Source organism: Lampris incognitus, chromosome 12 (assembly GCF_029633865.1).
Source record: "Lampris incognitus isolate fLamInc1 chromosome 12, fLamInc1.hap2, whole genome shotgun sequence".
Taxonomy (NCBI): domain Eukaryota; kingdom Metazoa; phylum Chordata; class Actinopteri; order Lampriformes; family Lampridae; genus Lampris; species Lampris incognitus.
Window position 1 is genome coordinate 29,240,637 of NC_079222.1, and position 15,835 is coordinate 29,256,471.

Here is a 15,835-nt window from a genome sequence, read left to right on the forward strand (position 1 = left end):
TCATAATTCTCTGGCCTCTGGTTGTTTTCCAGATAGTTTTAAGCATGCCATTGTTCACCCATTGCTAAAGAACCTAATTTGGATCCCGTGTCCTTAAGTAACTTCAGACCAACCTCCAAATTGTCTTTTTTATCTAAGGTTCTGGAGAAAGTAATTTCATCTCAACTGATATCTTTTATGACTACTACTGTGTTTTTAACAGTTTCAAGTCTGATTTTAGAGCACTTCATAGTACCGTGACAGCTCTAGTTAAGGTCACTAATGACCTGCTGCTGACTACACACAGAGGTGACTGCTTGATTTTAGTTCTTTCAGACTTCAGTGCTGCCTTTGACACAGTCGATCTTTCATCGCTTTGAGATTTGGGTAGGCATCAAGGGTTCGGCTTTTAGTTTATTACGTTCATACCTCTACAACAAAACGTTTTTCTGTTGTTCTGGGAAACTCTACTTCCTCTGTGGCTCAGTTGAGTTATGATGTCCTTCAAGGCTCAGTTCCTGGCCCCTTTCTGTTTTCTATATACACGCTGACTCTTGGTCAGGTCATTCAAAATCATGATGTGCTTTACCATTTTTATTTCGACAACACTCAGTTATATATGGCACTAAAACCCACAGCTCACAGAGCCTAGTAATCTAGCAAATCTCACAACTTGCCTCTCTGATATTAAATCCTGGATGTCCCAACATTTTCTTAAATTTAATGATGACAAGTCTGAGGTCATTCTGTTAGGTCCCCTAAATTCCATCAGCACTTTTGGTACTAGTCTCTTCTTGAAACATTTCTCTTTGTGAAATCTTTTGGAAATGTTTAATATTTGTTTCTATTTATTTATACTGTTTTTAATTTATTTCTATCTATTTGGTCTTATTTATTGTTGTTACCTCCTTTTTGCTCATGTCCTTTGGTCTTATTCTCATTTTTGCCTTGTCTGGTTTTATTTCTTTTGTAAAGCACGTTGTAGCATTGTTAAGAAAAGTGCTGTATAAATAAGATTATTATTGTTATTATTATTTTTATAGGCAAGGTATTTGTAAATATCACTATGTCCAAAGCACTAGTATGGTGTGGTGATTTCTGTCCAATTTCCTTATTCTGTGAGGAGTAAAATGCATTGCAATTGTTGATCTATATGTATGTGGGAATTATTTTTTTCAGCAAATCTCTTAGTTATCCCAACACTGAAGTTGTGAAGTACTTTTGAACGTCAAGGTGAAGTATTTATGAAGATGAACATTATTTAGTCTATCCACCTCTATAAAATCCATAGTGGCAACAAGATTTGCAACCATTGGAAACTGTGATATGCACATGAACACTTTCTGTGCATTAAGGAACAAGCCCATTTCAAATGCAGCGCCGATATTTACAGTATGAAAACCAACTACTGTGACCACCAGATGATGCTAAATCCACAAAACTGAAGAAATTAAAAACTGAAACTTTAAAACCACAAACTGACATACACTATTTTGGCTCTTTTTCACAAAAGGCTTAACTAGCACAAATAAACATACAGCATCCAAATATCAATACACATACAATACAAGTGTACTTCAGTACCTCCTAATACCATTATCTTGTCTCATGAAGTGATAGTGACTTTGTACTCTTTTAATTATATTTTATATATAATTGTCCCTATTTGTTTTTATTTACTCTTTTAATTATATTTCATATGGTGGTTCCTTTTCTGTTTTTATTTGTGTAAAGCACACTGAATTGCCCTGTGTATGAAATGTGCTATATAAATAAACTTACTTGCTTGCTTGCTATTGACCTACCCAACAGTAATTCCTTTCTCTATGAACTCAACTCACTCTGGATCTGCCCCTGTGCCTCATACACTGATCAGCACACAGAGCAAAACTGCTCTTCCTTTTATTTCTACCCTTCCTCTCTATACTGAAGTATTTATCGAGTAAATAGGGAGAGACAAGATGGAATAGCAGGAGAGTATCTGCGTCTGTGTACGTGTGTGTCATGGGGGGCAAAAAGAGAGGAAGATTGTGAGTAAGTGAGAGGGCACAAGTGACCCTGAATTGTCACATGTGCCTAAGCGCTGGCAGCTAATTGGTTAAAAGCCATCTGTGCAGTCAGGCTACACTGGTTAGAAAACAAAAATCGTCAATATCGACAGCACTGCTGTCTAGCAATCATCACAAGCACTTTAAAATGTGGATGACCAACAGTGCATGCAGAAATGTGACTGATGGAGGGGTGGATGAGCAACACAGGATAGAGTAGAAATTATGTTTAGTGCCAATAGAGAAGCAAGTCTCCGAGTTGGATGACTTCATAAAATGACTTTTTGTGCATTTCCTTTTTCCTCGAAGTCTAACACAAAGTGCAAAATTGATGTGATGATATGAGTGAAAAGTCTTTAGGGACATACCGCTGAACTTTAGGATACTTCATTTCTGCTATTACATTGGTAGCCTCCGTTTGGCTTTGTTTAAGATCAGGTGGCCACATGTTGTCCACCCAGTCCACTAGATCTACCTAAAAGAAACGGGAGAAGTGTAAAACAATATTAGATAAATGCTCTATTGGATGAAAACCAGTGTTGTAACCCTCACATAAACCTCTATGTCATGCAGACAGAGCCATGTTATATTACCACAGTGGGCCGCTTGATGAGGTTTTCCAGCTTAGTGTGGCTGAACTCTAAGCTGATAACATTGAAGAGTTTGTCCCGCTCTTCCTCGGGGGTCTCGTAATAGCGGACGAACTGAGCCATGCTCATTTCAGAGCCTTTCTGAGTGCTTACATCCATAACATCCACAGATCGACGACTGCCTGAAACCAGATCATAAACTGAAATTAACCTATCAGGGCTATTACTTCCATTAAACTCTTAGTACTATGTTTAAATTGGTATATATAAATCTAATGTATACGGCAAATTTATATTGAAAGCAAAGACTATTATTGACAGACAATTGACAAATTTCATCTTTAGGACTACAGTAAGACTTCTAATATGCTTATTTTGCCCCACTCATAAGTAGATGGTAGAATAACCCTCAGTCTTATAAAGACTTTGTTGACATCACATTGCACTTGAAAATCATGTTAAAAAAATAGTAATATATCCAATTAGAAAATCAAATCCGTTCCTCGTAGCAAACCACTGGTCTAACTCGTGTTAGCTCTGGACTGGGCATTGAGGGCAAATGTCCCTGTACTAAAACTGCACATTCACATTAGTCAGTGCACCTTAGAATACCATTTGAAACTGTCAGGCCAGCACTCTCAGGACTGCACTGTTAACCATACTGGGATATGTTGAAAATATCTGATAACAATATTTATCTTAAGGTGTTGTTTACAAAACAACCTTTTTCAGTCATTTTGGAGATAAAACGTACTTTCATATTAGTCTGTAATTTTGAAGGAAAGATGGATCCTGACCTGGTTTCTTATTGAGAGGGGCTAAATGTAATTTTCCTAATTTCTAAGAAAGAGCTAAAAAAGAGGGATTGATTTATATTGGTGAGTAGTGGCCAATAGCACCCAGGACATTCACACAGAATGGTAGAGTATCAGGCTACCAGATGAGTCACTTATGCAATACAGGTAGGTCACACACAGAGATGGTGGTCAGGTGGTCTAACAGCACAATAAAGGTGGGTGGTAACTCAGAGTACAACACACCACCTCTATGAATGTCATCGAGATGTCAATACAATTTTAATGGGGTCAAACTGTGGCCAATTAGGGTACTTGGTCATGCATGTTCTCCCCGTGTCTGCGGTGTGTTTTCTCCGGGTTCTGCGGTTTCCCCCACCATCAAAAAAGACATGCAGGTTAGGGTTAATACTCCTGTCTGTGCCCCTCGCCGAGGCATGGCAAGACGAACTGGAGTTGGTCCCCGGGTGCTGCACGGCGGCTGCCCACTGCTCCTAGCTACACAGCTAGGATGGGTTAAATGCAGAGAGTAATTTCCCCACGGGGATTAATAAAGTATCTCAAAATCAAAATCATATCAAAAAGAGTTAACTCACTATTCATCCCTGTGAGTGCCATGCCCCTTTTTTTGAAAGAGGACCTGAGTGGGGGCAGTTGTTAAGCGCATGCGTTCTTGTGGCATGTTCTGAATGTGACATCGCTCACCCGGGCCACCTCTACTTTCCCTGAACTAGGGAAGAGGCTGTGACATGAATCATCTCTCTGACTGCTCCCTCTCCCCTTCCGCCCCACTTGTTTGTCCCCACTTCCCTGCCGATTTAGAGAGGGTTACAGCATCAGTAGAGGTGGCCCGGCTGAGTGATGTCACATTCAGAACGCACCACAAGAATGACTTCCTAATGACTTCCCAAACTTGGCTCCTCTTTCAAGAGGTGTGGCACAACCACAGCGATAAAAAGTGAGGTAACACCACTCAGTGCCAGAACTGTGGAAGCAAATCATCTTCAAACTGAACACTAACGTCCAGTGAATAGCTTTAAATCTCTCCTGGAATCCAATGCAACACTTCACAAATCTGGGCTGTATTGCAGAGTGGCTTGAAAGAAGCCATTCTTCGGGGGAAAATAAAAAAACACAGCACATGACAGCACTCCTAAACATAGCTATGAGTCACAGAACGTTGAATCAGTTCATCTAGACATGTTTTTTGAGAGAGAAACGTTTCATCACTCATCTAATTGACCTCTTCAGTCTCAGTTGAGCTAAGAGTCATATGAAAGATTACGCTAGAGGAATCTGAGTTCTGATAATATCATCCTCCCGGCTGTTAAGTATGGTGATGTTTGCAACAGACAGTGAGGGTGCTATTTAACAGCTAATACTAAAGTAGAAGGCATGAAGAATTATCATCATCATCATTGGCAGTCACTCGAAGCAAGTATGACTGTACTTGTGGGTCTTCAGATGGCTGTAAGAGGCCAATCAGCAATCCACATACTTTGGTGCAGTGTGGACAGGGGAAAGTGGTGGTGGTTGGCGGTAGCAGTTGAGCCCTTTTCTCTCTCTCCTTGCAGTGCTGTTGCTTTTTCTCTGCAGCATAGTGGAGTTCAATTTCATGATGTGCAGCTCCTTCCTGCACGAATTTCTCCCAGGAGCGCCTATCCAGTGCAATGTGTTCCCAGTTGCTCGATGTGATGTTGAATTTCTCCGGACTGGTCTTGATATTGTCCTTGAAATGTTTCTTTTGCCAGCCAGGAGCTCACTGACCTTTCTTCAGCTGGGAGTACACAACAGGGAGTGGCATGAGGAATTGGAGCTGAATACAGTAAATTCTGGAAGAGACCCTGATTCACTGTGCCAAAAATCCTGGACTGGGCAAAAGTTTATCTTCAACAAGATAAGCTCTTAAACATACATCTAAAACAGTACTGCAAAACAGAAATATCAGTGCCTGTAAGTGGCTGAGCCACATCCTAAACCCGAGTCTCATTAAAAATCTGCTGCACAAATTGAAGACAGCCGTTTCAAATATGCTCCCAATTTAACTTGACTGATCTTCACAAAATCTGCAAGATGGGCTAAGAAAAAAAAATCCCCTTGATCTAGATGTGCCAAGGTGACAAATGCCCATCCATTATCCAAGCCACTTATCCTTTTTTAGGGGGCTGGACCCTATCCCAGAAGTCATTGGGCAGCAGGCAGAGAGACACCCTGGACGGGGCCGATACATTCACACCAAAGGACATTTTTGTAGTACGGCTGATTCACCTGACCTACATGTCTTTGGGCTGTGGGAGGAAACCGGAGCACCCGAAGGAAACCCACGCAGACAGGGGGAGAACATGCAAACTCCACAGAGGACGACCTAGGATGAACCCCGGGGTTGTCCAACCTTGGGGTTGACAAATGTATCCAAGAAAATTCAAAGCAGTAAATCCTGCCAAAGGATTATTTTCCAATTTATTTTCAATAAACCTACTTGCTGTTGACACTGTATGTGTGTTGGAGAGTGAAAGAGACAGAGACAGAGAGAGGGAGACAGAAAGAGAGTTTCATAAAAAGTACTCACCAACTAAGCCTTTAATTTCACTGACAGTAAATTCCGGATCAGGCATCCTATAAAAATTGCAAAAAAAGAAAGAAAGAAAACTAACTCATTCTGGTCAAAACACTCGAAAGTGCTGATGAAAATGGTAAAGTGGCCCAAATATACAATAAACTATTTGCTCAATTAACATAAAACAAATACTAACCTTGCAAATTCCTAATGAGGAAAATGACTGAAAACTTAGGCTTACTTATGAATCATCAGCTGCCTCTTACCGGATTCCTAGGCCATCTTTGTGCTTGAAAACGAGGGGCACTCTGAGAGCTTCCCTCTGGACATATTCATAGGTGAACTCTGCAAGAAGACATTAGTGTGTGCATGGTTCGGTCAAAATGCAGTTTGTGTGGTGTTTCTCACGGTAAGAGATCGTCGTCGCCGTTTCTGACAAAGTAGAAAGCACGTGCATTCATTACCTTTGCCCTCCATTATGTGCACGAAGTCTGCGTTGTATCTGTCACTCGCAAGTTTTTCCTCTACACTGAAACCTCTGATGTTTGCCATTTCCTCCACGTCGGACAAATCCTCGTTCTCGTCGTACATTCTCCGGCAGATGGAGCGCTGCCGTTGCAAACGAGATCATACACAAGGCTTCACAACACTATCAAAGCACACACAAATACAACGCGTTGAAAACCTAGCGAGTACGTATGTACATGGTGGCATTCTTCCAAAACACGCTTTATGGCTGGGGGGGTGGTGGTGTTGGGAGGGGGCAAACGTTAAATACGGGCACGGCATAAATTCCGAAAGTCTGCTTCTTTTCGCGTTGCCGTCGTGCGGCGATTTAAACTCGTTTCGCCCGAATCCCGTCAAAGCTGTGTCCGTTCCATGGCGAAGGGACGCCGAGCTTTGCACGGGTTTGAGTATTTGCCATAACTCGCGCTGCCCTGTGATTAAACTGGAAATCGATACAATCCGTCGTGCGCACACAAAATCGGTTTCCAACGTATCCGGCTGCCGTGCCTATGGTTGTTATCTTGCACGGCAGCCGCGGCGAGAAGGGAAACGCCGACCTGACACACGCCGCTATCCGACGTTAACGTTAGCTTAGCTCAGTAATTAGCCGGGGTGAGATGTGTGTCTCGCTTCGTAAAACTGCGCTTACAAAAAATGCATGCTACTACACACCAGCTTGCGTCCGGATTCAGCGCACGTTTCCGTGGCCTGGGCCATCGTCTGCCTCAAATATCTCCAGGTTATTCACTCTCGGGAAAACATCACCTTTAGTTCAAAGAATACTTGCAAGCTTTCTGGTCCAAAACAAGGGAACCATGTTTGTGTTGTATTACGTCATGGCCACCAGGAGAATCAAAACATTGTTTGGGGGAGCGTCATGACATGTCATCGTTTCTCCTTTTCCACAAGTGTGTATTTGTGGATTAACAAATCGTGCCGTCGGCGTTTCGAAACTGGTTTCGTGCTGAGGCGAAACCGATTGCTGCCGGCCCACGTTGACTAATAACGCAAGATGAAATGCGTGCGTGGGTGAGAAAAGTTGCACGTTGACATATCTCAAACATGTTTTGGGTTTTTTTCCCCCACAACTTTCATTCATTCTAATAGGCGTCTGTGAAAGCTGGAGGCGGCGTGGATCTCGGTGATGATGGGTTTCGTAGCTTTCTGCAAAAAACAGATTATGACTATTACGGTGCGTGGGTCTAGCTAATCGCTCGCGCACCGGGCGCGTGTAACGCCAACACTTTCTGCGAAACTGGAATCATCGCAGCGTCTAGCGGATGCTGTAGTCCGGCGCGCGGAATTGTGGGTAACGTAAGGTGCAGACGGCTCAGCACGCACGAGCGACGGTGGCGGGGGGAGAAAATAGCTCGCTCGGGGGATCGGCGGTTCGACTGGGCTGCCGAAGCGAATGCGTGCGGTTGGCTACTCAAATACTAAAGTATACAAACGGCGGACATGTGAGCGCCTGTTTGTCGTTGTGTCGTGTGTCGTTTGTCTTGAAGAAGGTAACTGCGACACTGCTTGGCCAGTCATTTGAATACGAGCGCAATGAGTCTGAACGAGCACTCGTTGCAAGCCCTGTCCTGGAGGAAGCTCTATTTAAGTCGGGCCAAACTCAAGGCTTCCAGCCGGACATCGGCTCTTCTCTCGGGATTTGCAATGGTACCGTAGTACATAAGTCACTGCACCTTCTCTCGTAGAGGAGGCTCGTCCACGTGATATAATGCCGTGTTTTCGTGTGGTCTTTTCAGGTGGCCATGGTGGAAGTGCAGTTGGACACCAGTTATCCTTACCCGCCCAGTCTCCTCATTGCCTTCAGTGCCTGCACAACGGTTCTTGTGGCTGTTCACCTGTTCGCTCTCATGGTCAGTACCTGCATTTTGCCCAACATAGAGGCTGTAAGCAACGTGCACAACATTAACTCTGTGAAGGAATCCCCGCACGAGCGTATGCACAGACATATTGAACTGGCCTGGGCTTTCTCTACAGTCATTGGTACCTTGCTTTTCTTAGCTGAGGTGGTGTTGCTCTGCTGGGTTAAATTTTTACCTGTGAAACCGAACAAGTCTAATAATAGCACCGTCTCTTCCGGTGTGGCTGCTGCCATTACCTCCACCTCCATCATGGTCCCCTTTGGTTTAATCTTCATCATCTTCGCAGTGCATTTCTACCGCTCCTTGGTTAGCCACAAAACTGAAAGGCAATTTCAGGAGTTGGAGGAGCTGTCGAATCTCACCAGGCTGCAAAACGAGCTGGACCACAGAGGCGACTCTTCCATCATGCAGTCTCCAAGCTCACATTTTCCATAGATAAGTAGGGCGGATGAACTCTAACCCGGCGATTGGTTCACCACAGACAAAATGATTGGTTTTTGATTGAAGATGGATCACCTAATTGTTTTTAAATGAGTGGTTTTGAAAATGTTTACATTTTTCAAATTAAAAAAAGAGGCATTTGGCGTTATATACAGCTGGTGACAAAACACCACAATGCATGTACCTTTGAATCAGTTGGAAAACAGTCTGAACTGCAATGCGACACAGAGCATACCCCATATGTTATGACAGAAACGTTTAGTAAATGACACAGGATCTGTTTTGTTATACCTGATACATTGATTACCTTAGTGCCACCCGCCTGATCGATTTTAATGACTCCTGTGTTTTTCAATTTGCCACACTGGATTTTGTGAACCACTCATAGTTTAGTTTTTGTAATTACCATTGTGTATATAGGTTTTTATTTAATGCCTGCCTTCTTCATCTGTGGTCAAAGTTTTGTCGTAGTGCCTGCTGTTTTCATTTCGTGATAAAACATCTGCCAAAGTGGTGCGACAGTATAGTCACTGAAGCGCAAGCTGTGATATTGAAATAAACCCTGTTATCCTATGGCATCCTGAAGCTCAAAATATTTTAGATGTGCTTTTGAAGATGCGCCACCCTTTCAGTTTGCTTGCGCTGATAAAGGCCTCATGAGAAAATTTAGATTGCTAGAGTAGGATTTTATTTTTATTTTCATTCTAGCACAGGCTTCACTTAATATCAGTAAAAACTACCCATGATTGTTTTTGGCTTGATAGCCAGCAAAAGCTGGTGATTGACAGAACAGTGTCATGACATTAACATCAGGAACTCGCAAACTGTTTGAATTTTTAAAAAAAAACCATGAAGTTTTGTTAATGCTAATGCAAATGTCAGTTCTTAGCACACGTTTTTTGTCATCATTTTCTTAAGCTTTACAAGTCTGCTTTATGTTCATCCCATATTAGCATTTTTTTATTTTGCTATTTTTCTAAACCATTTAGAAAGTGTAACTATTAAACAGTGCGAGAGGTGACTTTGCAGTCTTCACAAATTAAAAGAAAATACATATTTTTCAGTTAGCGTGACGGGCGGTAGTTCAAATATGATGAGAACCACTGGTGTGGATGGTTCCATTGCATTTAAAAGTGGAAACTGGGTGTCCGGGTAACGTAGTGCTCTATTCCGTTGCCTACCAACATGGGGATCACCAGTTCGAATCCCCATGTTACCTCCAGCTTGGCTGGGCGTCCCTACAGACACAATTGGCCGTGTCTGCGGGTGGGAAGCCAGATGTGGCTATGTGTCCTGGTCACTGCATTAGCGCCTCCTCTGGTAGGTCGGGGCGCCTGTTCAGGGGGGAGGGGAAACTGGGGACAATAGTGTGATCCTCCCACATGCTACGTCCCCCTGGTGAAACTCCTCACTGTCAGGTGAAAAGAAGCGGCTGGTGACTCCGCATGTATCGGAGGAGGTATGTGGTGGTCTGCAGCCCTCCCCGGATCGGCAGAGGGGGGTGGAGCAGCGACCAGGGACGGCTTGGAAAATAGGGTAATTGGCCAAGGACAATTGGGGAGGAAAAGAGGGGGGTAAAGGCCACAAAAAAGTGAAAATGCAGTCCTCTGAGGATCAAGGTGTTTTTTGGTGCTGTGCTTTACCCCTCGGGGCTGGTTTGGGGTCTTAACCTGTCAAAGCAGAAGTTGATCAACACTGACAGTTTGTCTTCCTGAGTACTGTGAATCAATTATTCTGTAAAAGACACACAAAATAGAGCCTGGTAGCTTTGCAGCTAATGAAAGAAGTGTAGCTTGTTTCTATCTTTAGTCACACATTTTGAGCTGTCGAACAAGTTCTTGTGCAGTGTCTTAGGGCACAGGGACTGTTGGAGTGTGCTAAAAGCTCTCATATGTTTTGCCAAGCCCTTTGTTTGAGAAAAGACCATTAAAATTTTAAATTCTACCATATTTGGCAAGCCTCTTAGCAGAAAGCAATAGTATGATGCATTTGACTACTCAAAAGTTAGTGTTTAATTGTGTGACCAGAATGCAGAAGTGAGATTAAATTTCGTTATATATATAATTCAAAGAGGTGAAGACCGATTAAATCGCTCAGTTGCCATTTGAAGAATCACATTATTGACATCTCCCTTTTTGTGTGTGTGGAAAAATACAAAAGGCTTTTATGTTCACAGTCAATAATTTGCAGACACGTCACTGTCAGAACTAGTAAAAATACACATTGGTAGAATATCTCAGTGTTTATGATTAATTTCAATGAACTGGTTAGCATCCATACATTCACATGCAACACACCTTATATCAAGGTCTGGTGATTTTTTTTAATTTTTTTTTTTTTTTGGAAAATGGTTATGAAATGCTCTGTCAAATAAAAACTCACTTGAGGTTCCCTATATGATTACACTTACTTCCTATATTGTTCAGACTCACAACAAGCGAGAAAACATAAATCAATTCGAAAGGTCATCGATACACAGCATTTTTGCTTACATCTACTACCAATGTAACTGTCTTGTAATGCCAGACGGTAAGCATACATTTGATTGCTTAAGAGTACCTGCACCCGTCTCTGAAAAGATGAAATTTTACTGCCCATGTTGAACCAATGTATTATCTAATGTAGCTTAAGGCTTTCGGTCATTAGATTTCTGTAAACATTAAACCGGTACAAGACGCAAATGGATTTGGCCTAAATACGTACCATGATATTTATTTATTTATTTTACTGCTTTTATTAATCCCTGTGGGGCAACTCTTTCTCTGCATTTAACCCATCCTAGCTGTGTAGCTAGGAGCAGTGGGCAGCAGCCATGCAGCACCCGGGGACCAACTCCAGCTCATCTTGCCATGCCTCGGTCAGGGGCACAGACAGGAATATTAACCCTAACCTGCATGTCTTTTTGATGGTGGGGGAAACCGAAGCACCCGGAGAAAACCCACCGCAGACACGGGGAGAACAGGCAAAGTCCACACGGAAGACGACCTGGGATGACCCCCAAGGTTTGACAACCCCGGGGTTTGAGCCAGGACCTTCTTGCTGTGAGGCAACAGTGCTAACCACTGGGCCACCGTGTCGCCCTAGTTTGGCACTAGTGGTATTGTTAGGAATTAAGCAAGTTCCCTGTAATATAGAAAACAGGTGAAAACCAAAACAAGGCTCTAGCCAGGTGCATCTTGAATCATTTCAAGTACGATGGCACCTCATACAGATCACTACTCAGCAACTCAATTTGGCTTCAGCCTCAGGAGACTAGCCTTTACAAACTGCCTCAGCAGATGTGTTTTACCACAGTTGCTGCTCGGAGGCACTACAATAAGTTGCGGATCTCGGACACCAGACTTTGTTGGGATTAATCCCGTGTACTCACAGGTGAACACATCACAGGCACATATACACTGCTAGCATCTGCCTCACACTCCCTGGAACACTCTCAATTACATCCTTCTTAGCCCCCCCCCCTTTTCTCCTTCATCGCTATAATTGCTATCCTAAACTGATATTGATAAGATTGAATTATGTTTTGTCAAACACTTCAGCATCTGTTTCTATATCTTATGAGATATTTTTATATTTGTCATTTTTCGTCTCTACGTTTACTTGTCTCACTTGTGTAGGTTGTCTACCTCTTGGAGAAGTGGTGCTGATTGGTTATTTAGCTGATCAAACATGCTGAAGAGGGGGATCGGTGGCAGCTATAAATGTATAAGAAAATGCTTTGCTCTTGTCATCCACAGATCATCCAAAGGATGGCGTTATTATAAGCAGTTCTTGATCATTAATAAAGATTGCCTTTGCAGGTGAAGAACCTGAACTCCACTTGCAGATTAACTCTTTGAAAGACACGTTGTCAGGAAAGACCCATGTGTTGTCTGCCAACGGCACAGCTCAAAAAGAAGAAAAAATTATAGCTTGCTGCAATTGCTGCACTGGGCATGTCATGCTTTAGGAAAGTTTAAATATTACAGACTGTTCCACCTTTACATGGCACTCATTTGACAAAACATATTTCCAAAATAAGTTAACAGTGTATTGTCCACTGTCATGGATTTTCCTTAATCCTTTAATGGGCTCTTGCCCCAGCAACCCCTGGGGAGAATAATCATCGGACAAACATTGGAGCAAACAGAGAATCTTTAGTGCATCTGCAAATGGAGAGACATATGACCACAGAGATGTTAGTCTGTGAGAATATGCTCTGCTTCTGGGCTGGAGGTAGTGGTTTTTTATAGCACAGTCCGTTGCGTCATACCCTATGTTTCCTGCATTAACTAAGGTATTGTCTTTACAAAGGTATGCAGGAAACCATCTGAGTTAATCATGTTCTTGCACTGGTGAGTGACTGTATGTCCGTTACTCTTATCTTTGCTGTCCCAGTGCCTGGGATGCGGCAAAGGGGATGCAATCATGATAAGGTGGCTATGTGACCCCATGGGGACACGCATGAGAACAATGGGTGTGTGTGTCTGCATTGAGTGAGAAGTTTCGTACACACAGAAGTGGAAAACTACAGAGTACATACGGAGTGCATATGGAGTACATTTTGTACTCCACACCACTTCCTATTGCTTGAATAAGTGTAGTCATATAAATTGCTAGCTATATTTCACATGACTTTGGCAAGTTGGAACAACTTTACTGAAGATTGTACTACTTATCAAGTGTGCACCGTAAGGTTATAGATCCTTTAAGTTCAGAGAAGCTGGTGTATCAGGAATGTCGAACTTGTTGATCCCCTTGAAGTTCTTTAATATCATTTATGGTGAGCTGATTGGGTTTCCATCAAGACCAGCTGAGTGTCCACCAGATGTACCTCAAAAAACAAAATTTGTTCATATATGAATGCAAATGTTTTATAATGGGAAAAAGTACTTTGTTTTCATCCACAAAATCAGTGGAGATTGTGTAAAGTTGTGTTAGAAATAAATGGGTGCCATCATTTTAGTAGCCTCGTCTAAAATGTTGTACCTTTGGAACTGAATATTTTGGCGGTGCTGAGGCTTCATCCCTTCCAAAATCAATGAGAGTTCCGCATTTAGCTACTCCATCCACCCAAATGCCTTCATAAAGCTGACCTTTGTCTGTATAGTAGAACTTTCCATTGCCATTCTTCACCCCATTCTTCCAGCTTCCTTCATATCGGTTGTTATTTGCTTTGACACAAGTTAAGAGGGTCAAATACAAACCCCAATAGCTAGCATAACTGAATATTGGGTCTTATTTAACCAATAATATAGTCAGCAGCCCTTACCATACTGAATCATGCCTTGTCCATTTTGTTTATCCTTCATCCACTCTCCTTCATATATATTTCCATCGTCATAATGCATTCTTCCCCGGCCACTCCTCTTGCCCTCACTCCACTCCCCTTCATAAACAGATGAGTTACTGTAGAAGTATGTCCCATACCCCTGAGAACATAGAGAACAAAGCCTAATGTCTTGGGAGTCTGTAAATATATCATAGAAGGTATGTTTTAGTTCACTGTGTTGAATACATACATGCTTCTTGCCATTTTTCCATTCACCACAGTATTGTCTTTCATACTCATTGGTTTCTGGAAGTCGTTTACTGTAAGTACCATATCCATCACATTTTCCAAATTTCCAGTCCCCATTATAAATGGCTCCATCTTTGATCCAAATTTGGGTCCCTTTCCCTAAATAAAATGGATGATTAGGAATTCAAATTATGTTGAAGTCTAAATTTTGGTTCACAAAAAACAGCCACACATTCAGATATGTCTTAATAACTACTATGTCTTACCATGCTTCTTGTTATCCAGCCATTCCCCTCTGTATTCATCTCCACTGACGGAGTACACTGTGTGTCGCAATCCACATTTCTGTGCCTTTATATCCCATTTTTTGGCCAATGGTTGACTCTTAAGATTTTTTTTCAAGTATGGCATGTCTTAAGCTGGAGTGAATAGCAAACCCTAAAAATAATTAAAACATGTTAGATCCATGATCATGCAAAGACTGGTCTAGGCTCGTTCATGTAAATTACTTTTTAAAGCAGCAGTAGACAAGTTTTCGAAATCCCCCCCCCGCCCCCACCAGCGTTTCCAAGTGGTATTATTGTTTGTGCCACTGTCAACACTGACAACCGGATTGCTTTCCGTTTATTAGCAGCCTAGCTTCTGTCCAAAGCAAGAAATAACCATCAGCATCAGCATTTTGTCAGCATAACAGTGAAAATGGATACCTTAGTGATGGAAGATGTTGCCAAGAGGGAGGCGCTAAATAATAAACAGGGTAGGCCCCAACACTGAGCCCTGTGGAAGTCCATGATGAACCATGAAGCTTTCTGACCAATAATTCTGAATCTGTACAAAATGTGTTCTATCTGCAAGGTAGGAAGCAAACCACTGTGTCTCCAGCTCCAACGCTAGCCAGATGATCCATGAGGAGCTGATGGAATATAGTATCGAAGTCTGCGGTGAGGCCACAGAGGATGAGGATAGAGAGTAGACTGGAATCAACTGCACAAAGGAGGTTGTTAGTGATCTTAACCAGGGCTGTTTCTGTGCTATGTTTGGGGCAAAAGCAAGATTGGAATTGTTCAAAGAGATTATTGTTATCAAGGCAGACCTGGAGTTGAGATCCAACCACCCTCTCAAGAATTGTGGAGATGAATGGTAAATTCGAAAAGGCCAGTAGTTGTTTTGGTCATTAGAATCTAAACCAGATTTTTTTCAGAGTTGGTCTGATTACGGCAACCTTCAGTGAAGGGGGAACTGTACCAGTGGACAGAGAAAAGTTGATGATGGAGGTTATCAGGGAGATGATAGAGGGTAGGCATGCTTTAACTAGAGTTGTGGGAACTGGGTTCAAGTCACATATGGAGATATTGGACTTGGTAATAAATTCAAAAATGTGATTTTCGGTGGTTATATTGAAGTCTTGCAGGACAGTGGATGGGGACAGTTTCATTGTGCGAACCGCCAGGGCCCTCTAGGCCTTCAGAGAGGGCCTAATCGAAATTTTATTTTTAAAAAGTTATCAGTTCTGATTTATCACAAAACATAATGTACTGTGTG

The 15,835-nt window shown here is 42.4% G+C and overlaps 3 protein-coding genes across 3 annotated transcripts in view; 1 reads left to right on the forward strand and 2 right to left on the reverse strand.

The window, feature by feature from the left end:
- Window positions 1-7,192, reverse strand: part of LOC130121601 (lysine-specific demethylase 2B) — a 68,393-nt gene extending 61,201 nt beyond the window's left edge. The window contains exons 1-6 of the mRNA XM_056290444.1: window positions 7,148-7,192; window positions 6,433-6,577; window positions 6,235-6,313; window positions 5,981-6,027; window positions 2,621-2,799; window positions 2,396-2,502 (exon numbers count right to left, since the gene is read on the reverse strand). Coding sequence (XP_056146419.1) covers window positions 2,396-2,502; window positions 2,621-2,799; window positions 5,981-6,027; window positions 6,235-6,313; window positions 6,433-6,577; window positions 7,148-7,192 — 602 coding nt within the window. The remainder of the gene's footprint in view (window positions 1-2,395; window positions 2,503-2,620; window positions 2,800-5,980; window positions 6,028-6,234; window positions 6,314-6,432; window positions 6,578-7,147) is intronic.
- Window positions 7,193-7,811: 619 nt separating this feature from the next.
- On the forward strand, window positions 7,812-9,831 carry orai1b (ORAI calcium release-activated calcium modulator 1b). Its single transcript, XM_056290822.1, has 2 exons — window positions 7,812-8,140; window positions 8,230-9,831. Exons 1-2 carry the CDS (start codon window positions 8,027-8,029, stop codon window positions 8,785-8,787), a joined length of 672 nt encoding a protein of 223 aa, XP_056146797.1. The 5' UTR covers window positions 7,812-8,026; the 3' UTR covers window positions 8,788-9,831.
- Window positions 9,832-12,267: 2,436 nt separating this feature from the next.
- Window positions 12,268-14,818, reverse strand: morn3 (MORN repeat containing 3). Its single transcript, XM_056291039.1, has 5 exons — window positions 14,560-14,818; window positions 14,295-14,452; window positions 14,045-14,204; window positions 13,762-13,946; window positions 12,268-13,606 (listed from the first exon to the last, which is right to left on the reverse strand). The coding sequence occupies exons 1-5, from the start codon at window positions 14,702-14,704 to the stop codon at window positions 13,547-13,549; spliced, it is 708 nt and encodes a 235-aa protein (XP_056147014.1). The 5' UTR covers window positions 14,705-14,818; the 3' UTR covers window positions 12,268-13,546.
- Window positions 14,819-15,835: the final 1,017 nt, after the last annotated feature.